Source organism: Cydia splendana, chromosome 5 (genome assembly GCF_910591565.1).
Source record: "Cydia splendana chromosome 5, ilCydSple1.2, whole genome shotgun sequence".
NCBI lineage: Eukaryota > Metazoa > Arthropoda > Insecta > Lepidoptera > Tortricidae > Cydia > Cydia splendana.
The window spans coordinates 23898542-23919758 of record NC_085964.1 but is presented as its reverse complement, the minus strand read 5'-3'; the positions used below and the strand labels follow the sequence as shown (position 1 = coordinate 23919758).

At 38.5% G+C, this 21217-nt stretch overlaps 1 protein-coding gene across 2 annotated transcripts in view; it reads right to left on the bottom strand.

Annotated features, from left to right (window-relative positions):
• Nucleotides 1-198: 198 nt before the first annotated feature.
• Nucleotides 199-21217, bottom strand: part of LOC134790937 (thioredoxin domain-containing protein 3 homolog) — a 35974-nt gene continuing 14955 nt past the window's right edge. The window contains exons 2-11 of one of the 2 annotated variants that reach the window (XM_063761951.1): nt 16265-16351; nt 15144-15247; nt 5709-5780; nt 3581-3730; nt 2732-2930; nt 2340-2510; nt 1742-1899; nt 1203-1417; nt 814-1039; nt 199-402 (exon numbers count right to left, since the gene is read on the bottom strand). In XM_063761951.1, coding sequence (XP_063618021.1) covers nt 214-402; nt 814-1039; nt 1203-1417; nt 1742-1899; nt 2340-2510; nt 2732-2930; nt 3581-3730; nt 5709-5780; nt 15144-15247; nt 16265-16351 — 1571 coding nt within the window. In that variant the 3' untranslated portion in view covers nt 199-213. Of the gene's footprint in view, nt 403-813; nt 1040-1202; nt 1418-1741; nt 1900-2339; nt 2511-2731; nt 2931-3580; nt 3731-5708; nt 5781-15143; nt 15248-16264; nt 16425-21217 lie in introns of those variants that run through there. The other variant, XM_063761950.1, reaches the window with a different exon arrangement.

Here is a 21217-nt window from a genome sequence, read left to right as displayed (position 1 = left end):
TTGCGTTCCTTGTCATTATTATCTGTAGCTTTGTCCTGATCAGTCCTTTCCTCACCCGACTTGTTCTGATCCTCTGACTTGTGAGCATTAGTCTTTTGTCTCTCTGATTCTGACTCAACATTCCCATCTGAGTTAGTTTGAGGAGTACCGCCTACAGTTTATATTTTTGCTCGTGTACATATGATACGTGTAGCGCCCATGAGAAATTAATTTTTATTCAGCCATCGGCGGTGGCGACGTAGCTTTATCTACTGCCGCCTCGTCTTCGTCGGCCTCGTCCTGGTCGGGCTCGTCTTCGGCGGCCTCGGCGGCCTCGGCCTCGGTGGAGGCCTCGCCTTCTGTAGACGGAGCGGTGGAGAGGGCGGGGTCTACGGCCTCTTCTTTATTCTCGCCTTGACGCTTCTGTAAAAAGTAAATGGCAACTTAAATGGTTTGGAATTACTGAATACCTTACCACTGTGTTTAAAGCGTACTGTAGACAGTCGACAATGGTTATTTAAGCACATTGGTATTTTGCAACGATATGAACACTTGTATACCTAGTGGACTTTACATAAAGAAGCGCCCTCTCGCAATAAAATTTATTTCATGTCGGTCTCGTATTAGAACAATAACCTGGCGGGAATACCCTCGCGCACTCCAGCGCGCCTTCCATAGCGTCCATAATGACCTATATGAGGCTGAGAGCCATCAGTTCAGCAGGGGCGCCGGGTGGGATAGGTAAGGTCGGCGGGGTCCATTAGTTCAGGCTCCGCGAGGCCTACGGCTACTTGCAGGACTTTTGGTCTCGCAGCTAAGAAAACCCCGTCATACCTTCTTCTTCTTCTTAATCTTCGGCTTCGGCTTCTCCTCTGGCTCGCAGTACCCCGGCGGGAAGAACCTCGCGCACTCCAGGGCGCCTTCCACCGCGTCCACACTGACGTGTATGGGCCCGAGGGCGAGCAGCTCAGCAGGAGGGCCGGGAGGGAATAAATCGGCAGGGTCTGCTAGTTCCGGTTCTGCGAGGCCTACGGCTACTTCAAGGACTATGGTTTCGCAGCTGAAAAAAATGGATTTGATTTTAAACTGAATATTTGTGAATCTTTGTGTAAATGCTTGATAACATTTTCGTTATTGACAAAGAGCTGGGAGCGAGTGAGGTTTAAATTTTAAGAACCGAAGTGCAACTATAACTTAGCTTTGACGGTTAAATCTTAACTTACTAGTCCTTCTCCAGCCTATCCTCGTACTGGTTCGCAGTTTTACACAGCAGCCTCGGCTCCGCCACATTTGGGTCAGCGAAGAAGCCGTGTTTCAAGACGCGGGCAGCGCACTTGGCCGCGGCGGCTAGCACAGCGCGCCGCTGCCACGCGCCGAACATCATGGCCACGTGCGGGGCTTCGGGAGGGGGTAGCGGCTCCACTAGGGTGCCTATCATCTGAGGAAAAGATAAGGCTGCTGCAAAAGTTCATGTAATTTTGGTACATCGCTGTACACAAGATAATATTGACAGACATCCTTGCCTTGGCTTGGCTTTACTTTCACTAAGGATTTGGTCTCCGATTGACTAGACTAGATACCCGACATTGTTACATTGTGTGGGAATACAGAAACATTCCTAAAACCAGTATGATCCATGCAGTGTGATACAATCATTTTAGCGTGTCGCTTCGACTCGTTGCCTGTCCACTGGCACGTATATCCCCGGCACTCCGTCCAGGCGGAGCTCATCACACACCAGCTTCTTCTTCATCAAACCTACCTTAGGAAACAGGAGTTCCAGCACTGCGGCCCGCTGCTGCCTGTCCGCTGGCACGTATATCCCCGGCACTCCGTCCAGACGGAGCTCATCACACACCAGCTTCTTCGGGCGTTCTTCTTCCTCCAAACCTTCGCCGTACAACACTCGGCGGCAGATCTCTGAAATTACAATTTTACGTGAAGAAGGCGTTGCCATACATTGTCACTACCAAGAGTGCCAATTTGATGTAAACTTAGGGTTGATTGGAGTTGCTTTATTTGCGCATCAGGTTGTATCACAGAAGGAACCAGTGATTATCGCTTTATAAGCACGGCTAAGCACAGCTACCGCAGAAGATACATCAGTTCAAATATCACCAGCCCTCAAGCTTATTACCTACATCACGTCTTTACACTTTCTTATGGGGCCCACAGATTACCAGTTTGCCGGACTATATCAGCCTGTCAGTAAAACGCAAATCGCAGGTGAAATGGTAATCTGTGGGCCCCTTAAAGCTCATTGCCTCTCATCATCATAGGCCTCTTTTCGTGTCAATTTTTCCGAGCCCGATCAAATCTCATCAAGAAGTGGCACTGAGTGGTACTGAGCTTGAACTGACCTATAATATCCCCTTCCTTATCAGATTGTTTCTTCAAGAGCAAAGCTAATGAGGGTCGCTCAGTGAGCGCGGCCATTGCTGCTGGCTTGCCCATTTCTGGTTCTTCCACCGCTAGCCGACGTGCTTCTATCTTGCCGAGGAGGAGGGGTAGTTTGTCGGCGACTAGGACTCCTGAAACATGTGTTGTTTTGTTTGTCAAACTTGCTGAAGTTGCTCGTATGAGAGTGAAAATTAAAATAAATACCTAAACTTTATAGCAACTATCTCCTCTCGGACATCTCAGATAACAAGGAAAGCGACGCATTTACTAAATTTAGATTTTATTTTCGCGGAAGTTGAGGCGGTGCGTTTCACTTCTTCTCCTACCAAATACGCTTCTGTCTTACGCTTACCAAAAGGCTCCAAAGCATCAGACACCTTCCTCAAATACTTCTGCGCATGCGGTAGCAATAATCCAGCACACACATCTGCGAAGTGCTGATCAACACGACGCGCGCGCGTTTCGCGCCGTTCTTCGCGCTCCGCTGCCGCCGCGGCGCGCTCGCGTTCGCGTCGTTCGGCGATTAGTTTTTCTTGAGCTAGAACCACCTCCTGTAAATTAATAAAGCAGTTCAATAAGCCACGCATACCAAGTTGCCTACTGTCATGAAAACCCTAAACCATCTTGTGATATAGGTATTGGTATTGCACCATAGAGATATATTATACATAGGTAGTGTACTCTACACGCGTACCAACATCGTGATGATGAATTCTCCTCTTTGCGTCGATACCCCTATATTCGGGTTCGTGACTGAATGTGGTGCGGACCTGGGGGCCTAGCTAAGGTGACAATATCTATCGGCTATAGGGATGGCAGATGTTAGGAGTCACGTGACTTTTTCATCCATTATTTAACTTTCGATTGGCGTTTTCTATCAACGATTAACGATTAGGCCTCCAGGCCCCGTAAACAACATGCCAATCGCTAACGCTCCGTAGCGAACGAAACGCAACTGTCACTGCCATACTAATATCGGAAGAGTAATAGAGAGACACAATGAAGCTATCGATGGCGAAGCGCAAGCGATTGTCACCTTGGCCGCCAGGTCACTCAGCTCGGTGCACACACCTAATATTTTTACCTCTATGTGTAATTCACCTCTCTAAATTGAGACCGTGACCTGTTACCTTGAGAGACGGAAGACTGTCGACCAAAGATCATGATTAATCAGGGTTAGAACCTGGTTTGAACTGTGTACCTGTTCTTCCGGAGTCAACTCGTGAGGGGCCCGCTGAGGCCGCTCCCGTTCCCCTTTCTTGGCTAACTCCTCATTCTTCAGCTCATGTTCGATGGTCCGCGCAATGCGGGGAGCGTCAGCGCCGAAGATTATGTTCACCAGCTGCCCGGCCTGGGAGTAAAGGTTTAGGTGTGATAATTTGTTTAATTTCATATTTACTTACAAAGATTAGATAAGTTTTTCACAATCTAGTGTTCATAAATTTCATAAAATGCCTTAGTTGCCAAACATTACCTGACTAATTCCTAAAGGGGCCCACAGATTACCAGTTCGCCGAACGATATGTCTGTCAGTTGTTAGGAGCTGTCAAATTTTGCGTTTGACTGACAGGCTGATATCGTCCGGGGAACGGTAATCAGTGGGCCCCTTAATACGAGAAAAGCGACCAGGCCCAGTAGACAACATGCCAATCGCTATCGCTAACGCTTCGTAGCGAAGGAGACGCAACTGTCACTGTCACACACTACACACTAATATGGAAGAGTGATAGAGAGACAAAGCGATTCGATGGCGAAGCGCAAGCGATTGTCACCTTGGCATGCCTTGGCTAGGCCGCCAGGCTATGTCGAGGAAAACACCCCTGCAAAAAATTCGTGACATTGAAATGAAGTTAAAGCTGATAAAATTTTCTTTCTTCAACTTTACACAAGATAAGAAACAAAAGATTTTAGATACCATGCATGCAAACTTTAAAATGCCTTCATACTCGCGTAACCTTGCAAATGTAAAAAATCACGATATCTTGGCCTTCATGGACCTATATTTGTATCTATACAAGTAGTCAAGTAGGTGGCTACACACGTGCTCATGCCACCACAATAGTCATCGCTTCGAAGGCTTTTCCAACCATCGTCAGTTTGGTCGATATCGCCACATGACATGACACGTACGTATCTGTGCTTTTGCCACTTAGGTATGTATAAGTAGACCTGTATGTCTACTTATTCTGGGTAAGAAATGTAAGAATGTGTTTCTAGAAGGTGCCGACGAAGAGGGTTGTATTTTCCGTAAAAAACTTAACATTACCTACCTAAAATTAATGAACGAAAACGTTAATTTGGTGTCTCTGAAAAGGCGAATTCAGCTCGTGATGTCTCAAAATCTATAGAAACGTATTCTTGGGATTCAGAATTTAAAAAAAAAACATACAAAAACTCCAAGGCCCTAAAGGTAAAAGATACCACCCGATGCTAAGGTACATATAGGTACCTACCTTTATTCTCTTCTCTATACAAACTAGTTAATGTCTATTTTAATAACAAAACTTCCGTGAGACACAGACATATTAAGTTAATGTCTCAATAAGATTTGTTTTATTGCCTTAATATCATTATAGTATGTCTACTAAAAAGCCTACTTAAAGTTTAAGGTAATCTAATTCGTAAAACAAGCCAAAAAATGATGACATAATTTCACTGAAACGCAACAAAACTTTTCTTTTGAAACGACTCCGAGGCTTCTCGGAAAGAAAGTTATAATTGTAAAAGTATAGTAATTTTAAGTTGATTGACAGCTTTTGTTATTGCCAATACATAGTTTCACTGAGCCACTGAGGAACTTCAGATAGCTTTAGACAACAACAGGTATGTAAAGTGCGACGAATAAGCGACCGACGATTATGATCACGCTTTTTTTATTAGGTAAGTAGGTACCTACTTTAATTTATTAATGTAGTTGTAAAAATAATAGCTCCTTAAAACTACAGAAATCTTAAAAAATGCTTAAAAAAGCCAAAGAACAGCCGGACACTAAAGATTGAAGAACCGATAACCCTTTGTCTTATAATTCTATCTGTAGTGCAAAAAAAGGAGATACGATTAAAAACTTCAAAAATCGATGAAAACCTCGGGTAGCCCCGTAATTTAGAAAATCCACCTTCAAAAATAACACAGACAGCTACAGTCCCACTTGGGAAACCGCCCCAGGCACAATTGTTCCTGATTCATCGTATTCCTGTTTTGTCGAATTCCTGTTTCGTCGGACTCCTGATTCGTCGGATTTTCAATATCAAATGAAACTATGCAATTACTTTCATTTCATTCATTTTGGTCTGCCTATGCCCCGCACACTTAGTGGTATAAAAACTTACGGCTATGAACATCCAGGTTGGCTCGCTGCGGTTCCGGAAACGCTTCAAGCACTCGATGGTGTCTGCCTTCGCCTGCAAGTTTCATGATATAATTAAATCTGTTTAGTATGTAGGTACAGAATACAGAATACAGATATTTATTGGTAAAAATAAAAGTACATTTTACAAGTCAGAATAAAATACAAATTATACAAGTAATAAAACAATTATAGTTCAATAAAATAACAATAACAAACAATCATAATTTTCGTTTCACAGAGTTGGGTCAATGATCTTTGGTTAAGGTTATACACATAAACTCATCAATTGAGTAGCATGCGTGTTCAATAAGCAATAATTAATCTTAAATTATTGAAAATTGAGTCACTATTCGAGTCCTTTAATGTAGACGGGAGTGAATTGTACAGCTTTGGTCCGATTACACTAAGCGACCGTCGCAACTTAGCGAGTCGGCAACTCGGAGCAACCAGTAAGGGAGGCCTGCGGGGCGGCCGGTCACAGGTATGTATAGATGCATTAGTTTTATACGTATGTATATTTGCTCTGACGTACATAAACTAATTAGAGTCTGTGCAGAAAGAGCAGAGTCGTGGAATGTATGGGGCCCAATACATTCCACGACTCTTCTCTTTCCCCACAGACCCTAAGGTTTAAGCTATGCTAACTCATTTTCAATAGCGCGGTAACTGGCCGCGCGGATTATTAGGCCTCATTAGCACGAGCACTTTTTCAGCACGCGTTGAAAAAGCGCATGAATCCGTCCGCACGTTAAATTTGATTTGATGACCAAGGCTTAAAGTCGAAAATCCAACAATGCTTGGTAAAAAGTCAGTCAAAAAGGAGTCAACCTTAAATAATGGTTATGAATATCCGAGGTATGAATAGAACCAGTAACCATACTCAATTTCAATTTAATTTTAAGGCGGCTCGCCCTCTACAAATCGTTATTACCTTAAACTAATAACGCATAGACTGATAATCTCCATACGGCTAACCTGCCAAAAGTGAAGCCGAAACACGATCGATGTGTGCGTGGAACGCTCGTGTTTTACGCTCAGCAAACACACACATATATACAAAATATGTTGCCAGTATTCATTTACTTCTCTCAAAGTAGGGGAATTTTAACAACATCACACTTGGTTATTAATAATTTGGAAGTGTGTAGATTCGATTTTGTAGCAAAAGCTTTTTGTTTATTTTGGGATTTGTTGCATTTCTGTACTTTGTGAAATAAGGATTAAATAAATAGCTGATAAGTTTTTACTATTTTTATTTATTTAACAAATGTGCATAAAATAATAAGAATAAATTTAAATAGGACAGAGCATATTCGACTGTGTTGAGTCCGTTTCCAATGTGTCCATATTGCGTCATTCCGAAATAGTCTATTTTTTTCCTTCCATCTCGCAGACAGAAGTAGATCAGTCAGAAAACTGAAACGAACATGACACAAAATAAAAATAAGAAAAAAGTAAATACTTACCTAAATAATTATCTTAATTATAATTTTCTATAATTATACAATGAAATTTAATGGAGCGTATTTATTTTAGAATGTAGACGTCATGTCCCATTTGGAGGAAAAAATATTCACTACACTGGCAACATTTAGAAGAAATGGCGGCTGACGAAAATTTGGATTTTTGTATTTACGATTATGTAAAAATATCACATTAAACTCGATACTTACGCGTGAAATGTAATATCAAGCGGTTTGTTTTTATTATATGATGTGTTGTGACACCCATTCACTGTACAAACAACCATTGGACTCTCAACACCCGTTGGACCCTAGTTCAGCACCAGCTGCGTCTGGTGCCTCGTCAGCCGAGTTGCAGCAAGGTTTTGCCTCCATCCTGAAAGAGATCCATGACTTTCGCGACGAATTTCGTTTAATAAAAACCGACCTAGTAACTTGCAAGGATGGTATCCAAGAGATTAATACGAAGTTAAATGAGATGGAATCTCGAGTGTCTTTTGTAGAGGATAGTGTAAGCCAAATGAAGGAAAAAACCGAGCTCGTGGCTAAGTTACAATCCGACCTTAATACAGCGACAAAAATGTTAACCACCCTCCAACAAGAATTTGATGCTCGAGAACAATACTCTAGGATTAATAATATTGAAATCTCTGGCTTGCCCTTCAAAAAAGGAGAAAATCTGAATAGCATCCTTCACGATATGTATACTGTAGTAGGGCTGACGTTTGAGGCTCATCATATCGACAGCATACAGCGAGTGCGACGTTTCCAGACTGCTGACGACAACGAAGGCGGTGACAACGACCGGGGGCGGTCGTCGAAAAATCGCGAACCGGCTGTTATCGTAAAGTTTACCAGGCGTGTTTAAGGTAAGTACTCCTATTAACGAGGGGGTTAAGCAACTTTTACAAAGACAGCCAAAAATGAAACATAAGTTGGCTCTGTATGAACAAAGACATATTTTTTTATGATAGTTTGTACATCGAATTTTATATTTCATTCATTTTTGGACTTGTTTGGCCAGTTATATAGGAAAAAATAATTATTAAACCTAAAACGTCGAAATCGCCTATTACCGTGGTAATTGATCTTTGCTACCCAAATACCGCGGATAAGGGTTCCTTTTTACGAGGGTAGATAAACTCATCGCATTTTTAGTTCCTTCTTTATATACCTACCTACTTATATTTATTTGACAGTAGTAGTTAAATAAATAGTAGGTATTATATTTAATCAGATTTCCAATCATAATAAGATTCAATTAAATTTTTTTAGGTTTTTTTCTATAAGGAAAAATAAGAGGATTTTTAGTAAAACATAATCATGAAAGTGAATTCCTTTGAGTCTACTTACACTTACTAACTACACTTAGATAATAATATATATGTGGTCGTATAAAAATACATGCTGTATACAAGTATCTACATAAAACAACATAAATAAATAAATATAAGGGGACATCTTACACAGATCGACATGGCCCCAAACTATGCAAAGCTTCTACTATGGATACTAGGCGACGATATACATACTTATATAGATAAATACAAATTTATACAATAAAAATAATAATTCAGCCTATATATATACTTACGTCCCACTGCTGGGCATACTTATATACCTACATAGAAAAGACCCATGACTAAGGAACAAATAGGTACCTATCTGTGTTCATCACACAAATAAATGCCCATCAACATCAAATTGATCCAATGATACAAGGTATGTGTGAAATCAAATATTAAAATAAATGAATATTGGATGTACTGCATCTTTTATTAATAAGTAATAACACATAATCCAAACATAATTTTAAATTAATTAAAAACTAAACTTGAATATAAATATAAACTAAATATGTATAAAATAAACAATCTACTGAAACCCGTCCCGGGCTGCCCCCGACGCAAAGGCCCATCACGCTCGCTGCGTTGCCGCGTTGGATTGCGATTGTATGTTGGTGTATTATATGTTCTAATTAAAATAATACAATAGGTTTTATAATAATTATATTATGAACCTATTTATTTCCTACAAAAGGTGTAGGTGGGTCGGTATTGGGTACCCATACATCTTATTACCGAGTGATGTCTTTTGTAACCATCGCTAAACGGTTTAATTCACATTATTGTAAACCTCATTTAAGAGATATTAAATATTACGAAACATTGTATAAAACAGACTTGACAGCCATGCTTTTGTTTTTATATCAATATTAAAACAAGATTCTCATATAATGGTTTCTAAGGAAACCTCCAGTTAAGTGCTTAAAACTGTAGTCAAAATTAAGAGATCTTGAATAGATTTCATACCACGTTAATAGCTCTTTAGCTTTATAGATAGTTAAATATTTCAATAACATCAAGAGTTAAGGAAATATGAATTTACATATGAATATATAACCCTTCGAACTTAAAATACCGTTTACGCTATTACCGAGGTATACCTCGAAATTAGGAACCACACCAAAAAATGGAACCCAACACCGAGGTTTTTAATTTCCTGTTTTTTTACTATTGGCAAGCAAATATTTACAAATTGAGGATTAGGAAACCATAAATATCATAATTAAGAATTGATATAAAGTTTTAGTCTTTCTATAATATTCACCATTACTATGAAAATCACTACATAAAATACGCGTTTGCTTACTTGAGGTGTTGCGCGTTAGTATGGAGCATTCAAATCCTGCGCCCCCGATGAGTTAGTTTACGATTTTCGAATGGTTTACTTAGTGTTTCTTTACTAGTGCTATACTTATTCGACAGTCAATAGAGAAGGCTTTATTTGTGTGTACTTCAATTTAAAAAAAGTCAATAGGCTTTCTTATAAAACGCCTTTTTGTACTTACCGCGGTAATCAGTGCCGATTTTAATGGGCTCGTTAATAGGGGTACTTACCTTATAAGGACCAGCTACTATCAGCAGTCCGTGCGCGCAAGGGCATCACAACATCCTCCATTGGCCTTAACGGGCCGGCATTGAATCTGTATTTGGGCGATCATCTCACTCCGGCCAGCAAGATGCTGCTAAAACGCGCACGGGACCTCAAAAGGGATAATAAACTCGCGTATTTATGGATTAGAGACTGCAAGATCCTAGCTAGAAAAACCGAGACGTCTAAAGTAATGGTTATAAACAATAATTTCGATTTTAATAAAATAAAATGACTGTTCTACGTTTTAATCCTAAAATCTGTTAATATAAAAACTAGTTTAACGCCTTATAACTCTTTCCTTGTTCGTGACACGAATATGTGTTTTATATCTATTGAAATTTTCCTTATAAGCACCGAACATAATATGCGTTTTAAATGTACCACCTGCACTGCCTATCAAAAAAAAGTTATTGTTTTGTTTTTGTCGCCCGATTCACAAATAAAAGGTTACCCATACTTTTTGTTTAATTCACTACGTCTAACTAATATTACTCTCTGGTATTTAATGACAAAAAGAACGTATGTAAGTAATAATAGTCGTGTAATTTGTAACTTTCATCACGAGTACTGCTAATATGATTGGTTACTACCAAAACGTACGCGGACTACGTACAAAAACGCAAAGTTTTTATTCACATGTGTCAATGTCTGACTATGGTTTTATTTGTGTGGCTGAAAGCTGGTTAAATTCTAACTTTTATGACGGGGAACTGTTTGATAATAGGTACATCGTGTATCGCTGCGACAGATCTGTGGACTCGAGCGGCATGGCGCGTGGTGGAGGGGTAGCGGTAGCGGTGCGCCGCGAGCATCAGCCCGTTCGCCTGGACTGGCCTTGCCCATCGCTTGCCGCCTCCGAGTGTGTCTGGGTATCAATACCGTTATCGCAGCGCGGCACTCACACGTCTCTAAATATCTGTTGTGTTTACATCCCGCACGGGCCGCAGTATAAAGATACTTTAGAAAGCTTTTTCGATATTTGTAGTCAATTAATAATAGAAAATCCCAATGATGTTTTTCTCGTAACAGGTGACTTTAATATCTCAGACGCTCAGTGGGCTACATCTGACAGTTCTAAAATGGAACTAATTGGGGGTACTAATACTTTGCATGTACAGTTACTTAGCGAGTTTCTATCATATTCAGGTTTAAAACAGTACAATTGTTGCCTAAACTGTAATCAACGAATCCTGGATCTTATTTTTTGCAATAAAAACTGCACAATATCGGCAAGCGACGATCCTTTAACACCGGAAGATTTGCACCATAAGGCTCTTCAAATAGAACTTAATATTGTTTACACGATTCCTCTTAAACCAGCCCCTACCTTTGTATATCGTTTCTTCGATGCAAACTTCAATGAAATAAACCTCGAGTTATCTAAAATCGCCTGGTCAGAACGCTTTTCGGGCCGTACTTTGGACGATTGTGTTTCGATATTTTATAATATATTAAATAACTTAATTGATAGACATGTTCCTAAGGTCCCCCAACGGTTCTCTTGTTCTAAGCCCCCATGGTATACCAAACCGCTTAGAAGATTGCTAAATGAAAAAAAGAAATACCATAAGCTGTGGAAGACGTACGGTAACCCTTTAGACCATGACACTTATAAACTTTTAAAGAAAAGAATATCAAAATTGGAGCCCGAATGTTATAAAAATTATATTAGTTATACTGAAACTAAGATTAATGCTAACCCTAAATTCTTCTGGACTTATATAAAATCTACGTTTTCTAAAAGAGGTCTTCCACAGGTTATGCAATATAAGGGTGTGGCAGCTTCAAGTGGTACACAAATTTGTAATTTCTTCAATGAACACTTTCACTCAGTTTTTGAAAAACCAGCTAGTGGTTCCTTTGATATAAATAACCTCCCATTAACAAGTGACTCAATTTTAGACATTGATACAATTTACATAACCAAAGAATTAGTTTATAAATATCTTAAATCCATAAATGTAAATAAAGGGGCCGGTCCTGATTCTATACATCCTGTAATAATCAATAAATGCTCTCCTAATTTAGTAGAACCCGTTACATTACTTTTTAAAAAGTCCCTTACAGACGGATGCGTGCCCTCTTTGTGGAAACGTGCACTAGTCACTCCTATACCTAAAGGTGAAATTAGCCATGACATAGAAAAATATCGACCAATCTCGAAACTGTGTCAATTTGGTAAGATTTTGGAAAAAATTGTAACCGATCAGTTATCCACTGCCATACGGCGTCACATTATTCCAAACCAGCATGGTTTTATTAAGGGCCGGAGTGTTGAATCCAACCTTATATCCTACACGGAGATCTTATTGGACGCACTAGATAATAACTATCAAGTAGACGCTGTGTATACTGATTTTGCCAAGGCCTTCGATAAGGTTTGTCATGAACGCTTACTGTTGAAGCTTTGGCATATCGGTATACACGGCGACCTTCTCCGATGGATAAAATCTTACATAGAGAATCGTTCGCAGGCTGTGGCAGTGGGTGGATATACTTCTCAGTACAGGCCCATTACGTCTGGTGTTCCACAAGGGTCTCATTTGGGGCCTTTGTTGTTTGTCATATACATCAATGATATTTCTGCATGCATAAAAAATTCAAACTTACTGTTATATGCTGACGATGCAAAGATATTTAGAGTCATACGTAATGTGGACGACTGCAAAGCCTTACAAAAAGACTTGGATCTTTTTGAGACTTATTGTATTGATAATAAGTTGTCTATAAATCCAGACAAATGTTCCGTTATAAGTTTTAGCAGGAAAAGGAATAGTATTAATTTTGATTATAAACTTTGCGATAAAAAATTAGGTTGTGTTCACCAGATTCGAGATCTCGGTGTCATAATGGACTCTAAACTCACTTTTATACCTCACATTGATGACTTGTTAGGTAAAGCATTTAAGAAGTTAGGATTTATACTACGCGTAGGTAAACCATTTAAGAAACTTTTAACTTATAAGGTATTATTTAACAGTTATGTTCGTAGTCGTTTGGAATTTGCAAGTGCTGTGTGGAGCCCACTGTATAAAATACATAGTGATAGGATAGAAAGAGTTCAAAAAAAGTTTGCTAAGACAATAGAATACAGAATTAGAAATAAATACTCGGATTACGCCACCGCAATGAGAGTACATAATATAACATCCCTTAGTTATCGCCGAGAACGTACCGATATCTTAACCCTTTATAAAATTATTAATAATATTATTGATGCTCCGTTTTTATTACATTCACTTTCCTTCAGAGTCCCTCGACGTTGTGAACGTGCTTGCAGGAAAAAACCCCTCTTTTACATCCCCCGTAGTCGGACTGCTTACGCAAAAAATAGTTTTGTTAGAAGGGCGTGCAGGTTGTACAACGAAAAATTTCTGAGCCTTGATATTTTCTGTGAGAAACTTAATAGATTTAAAACACTATCTATGCAGTGTAATAACTAATAACCCAAATGTTTAGATTGGCGCTATAACGAAATAATCTCAGTATTAGATGTTACTGCTTTTTATAATTTCTTTATTAATAGTTAACAAATCCTGAGAATTCAGTTTGTAAACAATTAGTAACAATACCATAAGGTTGTTATAATACTCTTATATTTTTATTCTCATAATTTTTTTCTTTTCTATTTTTTTTTGTGTTTTGTTTTTGCACGCACAAATAGCTCTGTTTTACTATGTAGAAACTACTTAATAAGCATGATGTTAAAATATTTTCATTAAGGAAACTGTAAGTCTAGTTTTAAGAAAAGTTCCAGTGTTATATATAACTATAAAAGACTGTTTGTTTCTTAAATAAATAAATAAATAAATAAATAAAAACCATCTTTCCTGTAGTTTTTTATTTTTAAACGGGAGGTGTACACAGACCGATTTGACTTTGAGTACTGCGAGGGCCGTTCGAATACGATGATGCGAGTGTGACGTGACGTCGCACTTGAAATGGCTTCACTGGGGGTGTACGAACTAGGAATCTATGCCTTATAAATCTATGGTTATTACTATACTTTTGACACGAAAGCTCTTAAAATGGGTGGCACACAAGTTTCCTCAGGAATTCAGAAGGACCTTTGACAGTTTAATTTACATACAAACATAAATTCACATGATTAATGACTGTATTACCAACAGGGGGTATGCACGGATAGTCCCCGTGACCCAATTTTTCACGCTTTCTTTGTTATTTCATGTTTATTTAAAGAAATCCTGGGGATGGTAAATTTTCGTGGCGGTGGTGGTAGTGTTTTTTGAACTACAAAATATCAAGTGTAAAAGTGTAAAAGGGTCTTAAGGTAAACTTTTACAAAGTAAATCAGACTATACCTATATAAGAGCGAGTATTTAAATTATAGTACTTATTATTTAATTACACAAACGGGTCTACCGCGATATAATTTCATTGTTTTTACCTTTAATTCCGACGTTTCAGCTGAGTTGCACCAGCTGTGGTCACGGAAAGACTGACGTCCCAACAAATGTCAACGGAGACCCGTATTATATCGCGGTAGACCCGTTTGTGTAATTAAATATGTGTACAAAACGCGAGAGTTTAAAGTCTTATTATTTAAGTCCTATATTTGGGACATAAATTAAAAACATAATATTTTAAAGTTTCGCGTTTTGAACACATATTAACTCACATTTATAGACGGGTCTAACGCGAATTTTATTCAATTACCTTGATTTACCGACGTTTCGACGTTAGACCCGTCTATAAATGTGAGTTAATAAATTAAAAACATTAACAAAACCCAACGAAATGAAATGGATGACCAAGATTTTAATAAAACATCTGTAAGAACCGCTAATACGTACCGGCCTTCAATTAAAAAAAAAACTGCATCCATCCACTAAACCGGGGTTAACCGGTTAAACCGTTAACCCAGTGTCAAATTGTAAGTACTGGTAACAATGGTATCTCTAGGTTTAACCGGTTAACCCCGGGTTCGTGAATGGTGCAAGTGGCGCTTAATGGGATGGTGCAAGTGGCGCTTAATCGCTCAATGATGTACTTACAACAGCTAAATGCAGGTTGTCACCTCCGATTTCCACCTTGATCTTCTTCAGGTTGCCCACCATGCCGATGCAAGGGCCGCACCATTCCGAATATACGTCTACCACTGGTGGAAAATATAGGTAATTAATATCGGACAAAGGCAGAAAAACAGAAAGTAACTCTGTTTCTGAAAGTTAGGATACTTAAGCTCATAAATTGTTTTGTGAATACCTATAGGTATCGCTTGAAACTGGTCATAATAATGGAAAAACGTGAAAAATTACGAGTAATTTTATACTAGAAGAAGAAGAAGAAAGAAGAAAGACATTTATTCCATAAAACACACATACACAGGACAATAAGATGAAAGAAATAAGATAATTAGAACAACAAAACAAAGAAATTATGTACACATAAAAAAAAACAGAGAAAAGAATACACACTTGGGTCCAGCAATGTGTATATAATACTACATATATGTATATAAAAAATCATTAGTCACTTTATTTACTTAATCTCGGCTTTCTAGTTAGAAATGGAATCAGACACCTACAATTCTTCCAAAATGTGTGAATTAATGTCAATTGTCATTAATTTAAAATTTGGAGATGGTTTCCGTACCACTAGTGGTAATTTCATTCGATAGCGTGACGTACCCGTTTTGTACTAATTAATGTAAATGCAATTTAAATATTTTTAATTGGATCAAAGTTGCATTTTTTTTAGTTAGATTTTAAAACCAAACATATTTTATCCCATTTTTAGGGTTCCGTACCCAAAGGGTAAAAACGGGACCCTATTACTAAGACTCCGCTGTCCGTCCGTCCGTACGTCTGTCTGTCACCAGGCTGTATCTCATGAACCGTGATAGCTAGGCAGTTGAAATTGTCACAGATGATGTATTTCTGTTGCCGCTATAACAACAAATACTAAAAAGTACGGAACCCTCGGTGGGCGAGTCCGACTCGCACTTGTCCGGTTTTTAATACTAATAATTTCACTGTCAATATTTCTTGTATGATATCTACCACTAGAGCTTAAAAGTTTGACGCGCAAACTTATGAAAAAAAAAAACTTTTTGGTTCCACTAAACTTAAAATTGGGCGCGTAAAAAATATTAGAGTTTTTTACAAAAACTCACCTAACAATCCATCTCGCTGCACGAACTTGGCCCACTCTTCATCCGTGTTGAGCTCAGCCTGCAGCTGCACCTGCGCCGCCTTCTTGCCTGCACCGGCCGCGGCCGCGGCGTTGTTAGCGTTTAGTAGCGCCGACGTTAGGGACATCGTGCGGTGTAGCGCAGAGTGAGGTTGGAAGCGGTTGAAGCGTTTGAGGTGGTGTGTTGGTGTAAGGCACCAGCGGAAAGCGATTTGATGGAATAAAGAGAAATGTGAAAGCGATACGCGTTTGGCGGTAATGCATTGTGCGAGAGTTGCAACAAGCAAGTGCAGGGAAAGGGTCAGGTGGAAAGCGTTCGCCTTCAGTAGCGCCGACGTTAGAGACATTGTGGGGTGAGGGGCACAACTTTTGGTTTGAAGGAGTGTGTAGGTAGACCTACACACCTCTACCTACCTCTACCTCTAGGTAGTGAGTATAGTGTAAGATACAAGCAGAAGCGGTTCAAGCGGTGCGACCGCGGCATAGGCGTTTAGTAGCGCCGACGTTAGGGACATTGTGCCGTGAAGCGTAGTGAGGTTTGAAGCGGTGTGAAGGAGTGAGTGGTGTAAGGTACAACAGATACATAGCGTTTGTTGAAGGGTCTTCCCTGCGCTGGCCGCGGTCACGACGTTCGCTATTATAGTTCGCGCTTAGTAGGGCGAACGTCAGAGAGAGCAGGTGGAGTGATTAGAGTTAGTTGCACCAACCACATTAGAAAGACCGATCAAAATCCGCAGTAAACTATTAAACTTCTCATATAACAACATATAGTGAACATTTTAACAGTGACATAATGTTTGGTGCAAGCGACCCTTAATGTGGCCTTATTCGTCCCACCTGCGCCAGCAGCGACATTAGCGTTCGCTATTCTAAGTGCTTTCGTAAGCGACATCACGTTGCCAATGCAGGAGAAAGACTGAGTCTTGAAATAGTCTTGTAGTGTCTATCTATTATATATTTATGTAGAATACAAAATTCCAACATACATTCTACACACATACATGCGCTCTTAATATGAAAGCTTTAGAATTCAAATTGCCTTACAATAGTTCTTTACGTGCAAAGTAACAGCATGTCAAGGGAACTTACAGGAAACGGGCTATGAGTTGTGTGGCTTTAGTACCGGATGTTACACATGAAAATATTATGTTGACTGGCGCAAATTCTGCACTGAAGAGTTTATAGTAGGCGTAAGCGTTAGCGATTTTTAGTATCATCCTTAAGACCCACTGTCCTACCTATAGTACTACCTAACTAATAAAACTATTAACCACCTGATATTGTGTTTCAAGGAAGTAAACCGTATGTACTACGCTCTGAACAGGTCAATAGTTTAATTTAACTACTAATTTTAGGAGTATACATGCCTATCCATACATGCATAGGCATGTATGGATGATAGTTTTGAAAATAATTCAATAATTACTGAAATACACACACATACACACTTACCCCACACACATACTTATTTACTCCTTTGATTTTGTTTAACATTTTTGCCTATTTTTGCACGCTCTGATCTTATGTCTTGTACCATCCCTCAACCCTAGAAATACCACAGATGGTCGCATGTGTAGAAACTTTGAAAACGACACGCCACCACCAACTTACTTATTCAAGCGGAGAAATTAGGAACTACCGCAATTTTAAACAAAGTTTCATAGTAACCGTAGACAGTGGCGCTACCACTGACTGATAAAATAAGTTAGCGATGTTACAACTATTTTATGATGGCTTGAATTTTTCGCTATGCATCAACCTCTTGTCGGTAATAGATAATAAATATACATATTGGTTATATTTATTTATATTTGTATATTGTTGCCAAGAAAGTTTTAAAGTTTTTCTGGCATTTTGCCTGTCTTTGAGTAATAATCGTAATTTTATAGTGGGTAGTGGGTACATCTCATTCCTTATTCATATACCTCTTATTTTTGCATTCCGATTAAACCTGTATAAAATTTTATTGCATAATAAATAAAGTAGGTATGGTCAAGCAAATCTTGTCAGTAGAAAAAGGCGCGAAATTCTAATTTTCTATGAGACGATATCCCTTCGCGCCTACATTTTTCAAATTTGGTGCCGTTTTCTACTGACAAGATCTGCTTGACCAACTGTAACTATATTTAGTCTACCTCAGCCGCATTGTATACCATGTACAGTCACCAGCAATAATAATTATGTTACTCTTCGAAGACCGCAAAAATATGTGACACGCTCTTATGGCTCTACAAATAAGATCGTGTTAGATATTTCTGCGGCTTTCGTTGTGTAACATATTATTGCAGGTGACTGTACATAATAATGTACTTAGGTATTGTAGGTAGGTACCTACATACCTACATTATTATGTACTTACCTATAGATTTTGAAATGTTTTGTGATAAAAATGTTAGAAAAGTGTCACAAGTAATAAAACCTAATAAGGTGTATTCGGGTATTACCGAATGTCGGATAATTCCGAAATTCAGTTGAAATTCACCCTTAATTCCATCATAATAAAAGTCTCTTTCGGAATTATCCGACAGTTTTCGACATTCGGAATTACCCGAGTAAACCTTAGTATAAAAGCGCGCAAAATATATATCTTGAGTGGTACCTAACTTTAAATTCATTATAAATCAGCACTTTATGAATTTCAAAAAAAAGTTAGGTAAGTATGTCAACGTTTACTATTCGCAATACATATGTCTTTGCTATTCGTAGTTAGAACGCCCTCTATTTTATTATGAAGGAAGCTTGAATTTACTACTCGCCACTAGATGTCGCAATTGAAATGGTGCAGGCTATTCGACGCTAGGTGGCGTTTTAATCAGGAATACATTTTACCTTATTTAATATTGTCCTGGTTATAAGATTCGTAACTAGAGGGCGGTGAGAGACAAATCGTTTTTAATATTCCGTTTAGGCTGGTTTAGGCAAAGATCTACTATGTAGTGTATAAGATAAATAAAGTCTACGAAAAAAACGTGCCTCCGAAAATTAAGACAAAATGCTCGAAAAGATGCCAATGCCACAAGATGTACCTTTGGCACAGAATAAATAATAGTACTGTACAGAAAGTGCACTTCCTATACTATAGTGTAAATAACATTATTTGCGGTATTTGACACATTATGACTGACGTATATAGAGATGTAACTAACGCAAATCGATTGTCACAGCAAGCGATTACGATTGGATGGCACGTAGACTGAGGTATCGAATTGTGACGTATAATGAATTTTTATTTGAGATTTAAATAAAGCTAGAATTATATGGTTTTCCCGCAAGCTACCGGTCGGTCGGTGTATTTAATACACCGACCGAGTAGGTCGCACCCATTGTCAAAATTGAAGCTAACTGGGGATCTATTTTAAAGTTTATTTATGTTATTTCTGTGTCAAATTTGTTGTCTGTTAAGTGACGATAAATATATCCATATTTACAGTTAATTATCCACCTTTTCCTTATTTTTATTAAAAGAAAAATGAAAAATTCATATCGATTTACTTAGACGACTACCGATTCATAACGGTGGTGTCCGGCCAACCCTAAAATTAAAAAAAAAAGACGTAGAACGTAAACGTTCGCAGTGCAGTTGTTTTCCTTTGTGATTTCGATGTGCAAAACATTTTACGTAGTATTGCTGTTGTGAGTGACAGACGTCAAATACCGCAAATAATGTTATTTACACTATACAAAACCGAAGTTTGACAGCGATTCGGGGACGAATCGTGCTGTTCCTTTTTAATGGGACTTTATAATTTATGGGACTATCCCTTTCGGCTATTTAGGGTTGTCAAAATTAAAGTCATTAAGGTATGTTGGGATAATACCGGACGAATTTGGGACCAATTGGGATTTATATTATATTTTATTTTTCTCGATCTCAGTAAGTGTCAGCTTCTAGAAATATGTTGCAAATCGTTAAATAATAACCGTAGTTTAGGCCTGAATATTGCCAACCCTCAATGTTCAACGGTTTCAGTTTTATACGAGTGTAAAGATGAGACATACTTTTATTCGAGGGTAACGATGAATTTTGTATTAACCATCGACACCGTTTGTATTTAACATCGGATGGCGAAAAAAAAAAACTTCTAATGCTCAGATAATAAGGTATCCAAAAGAGTATATCCGATGTTTAACCTCCTCCAACGTATATGAATTACAGCCACAAATAACTAGAAACTTAAAAGTTCTCATCAAATGTTTAAATTTTTGTATTTTTGCATCCGATCTTGACCCATATACGAAAAATTGGTGATATGTCAATAGAAACAATTTCCTAAGTAATAGGTACATTCATACATATATAGCTACGTACGCTGCAAAAATCTCTTCCTTTTGAATTACTGTCCTCGAATAAAAATAAAAAGGAACGAAATAATTACAATAAAAACAGAGTTATTGCAGTCATAAAAGTTCAAAGTTTGACAATCACTGCTGTATTTTAAATGGGTAAAGGTCGGATTGTTGCTATCCGATCTTTACCTGCTAGGGTGAAGATCGGAAATCGATCTACAGCAGTCCTAGGTCTGTTTTGATTGGATTGATTTAAAGATAAACCTTACGTTACGGAATATATTAACCGACTTCTACTGGAACTACTGGAAGTAAAGATTTTCACTAAGATAGCACCAAATTAAGCTATACCTTTATTTCAGCAAATGATATTTTCGCATGTCGTTCGCGACCAAAAACCAACATAGCCTTGCCGTCAAAAACCTCAACTTTTACACTAAATTTACCAAAAATGTAAAGGAACATTTAAAGTTAACAGCAAAGACATGTTGGCACGTATGCTCTTGTTAGGGATGTCGTAAAAAGGTAACATGTCATAACTTGGTGAATTAATGTACTAAGTTGCCCTGCCAGGGGAAATTGGGCCGTATTGCGAGGACTTACGTACGCTGAAGGGTTATTGATGTGATTTTATTTTTATTACGTTGGT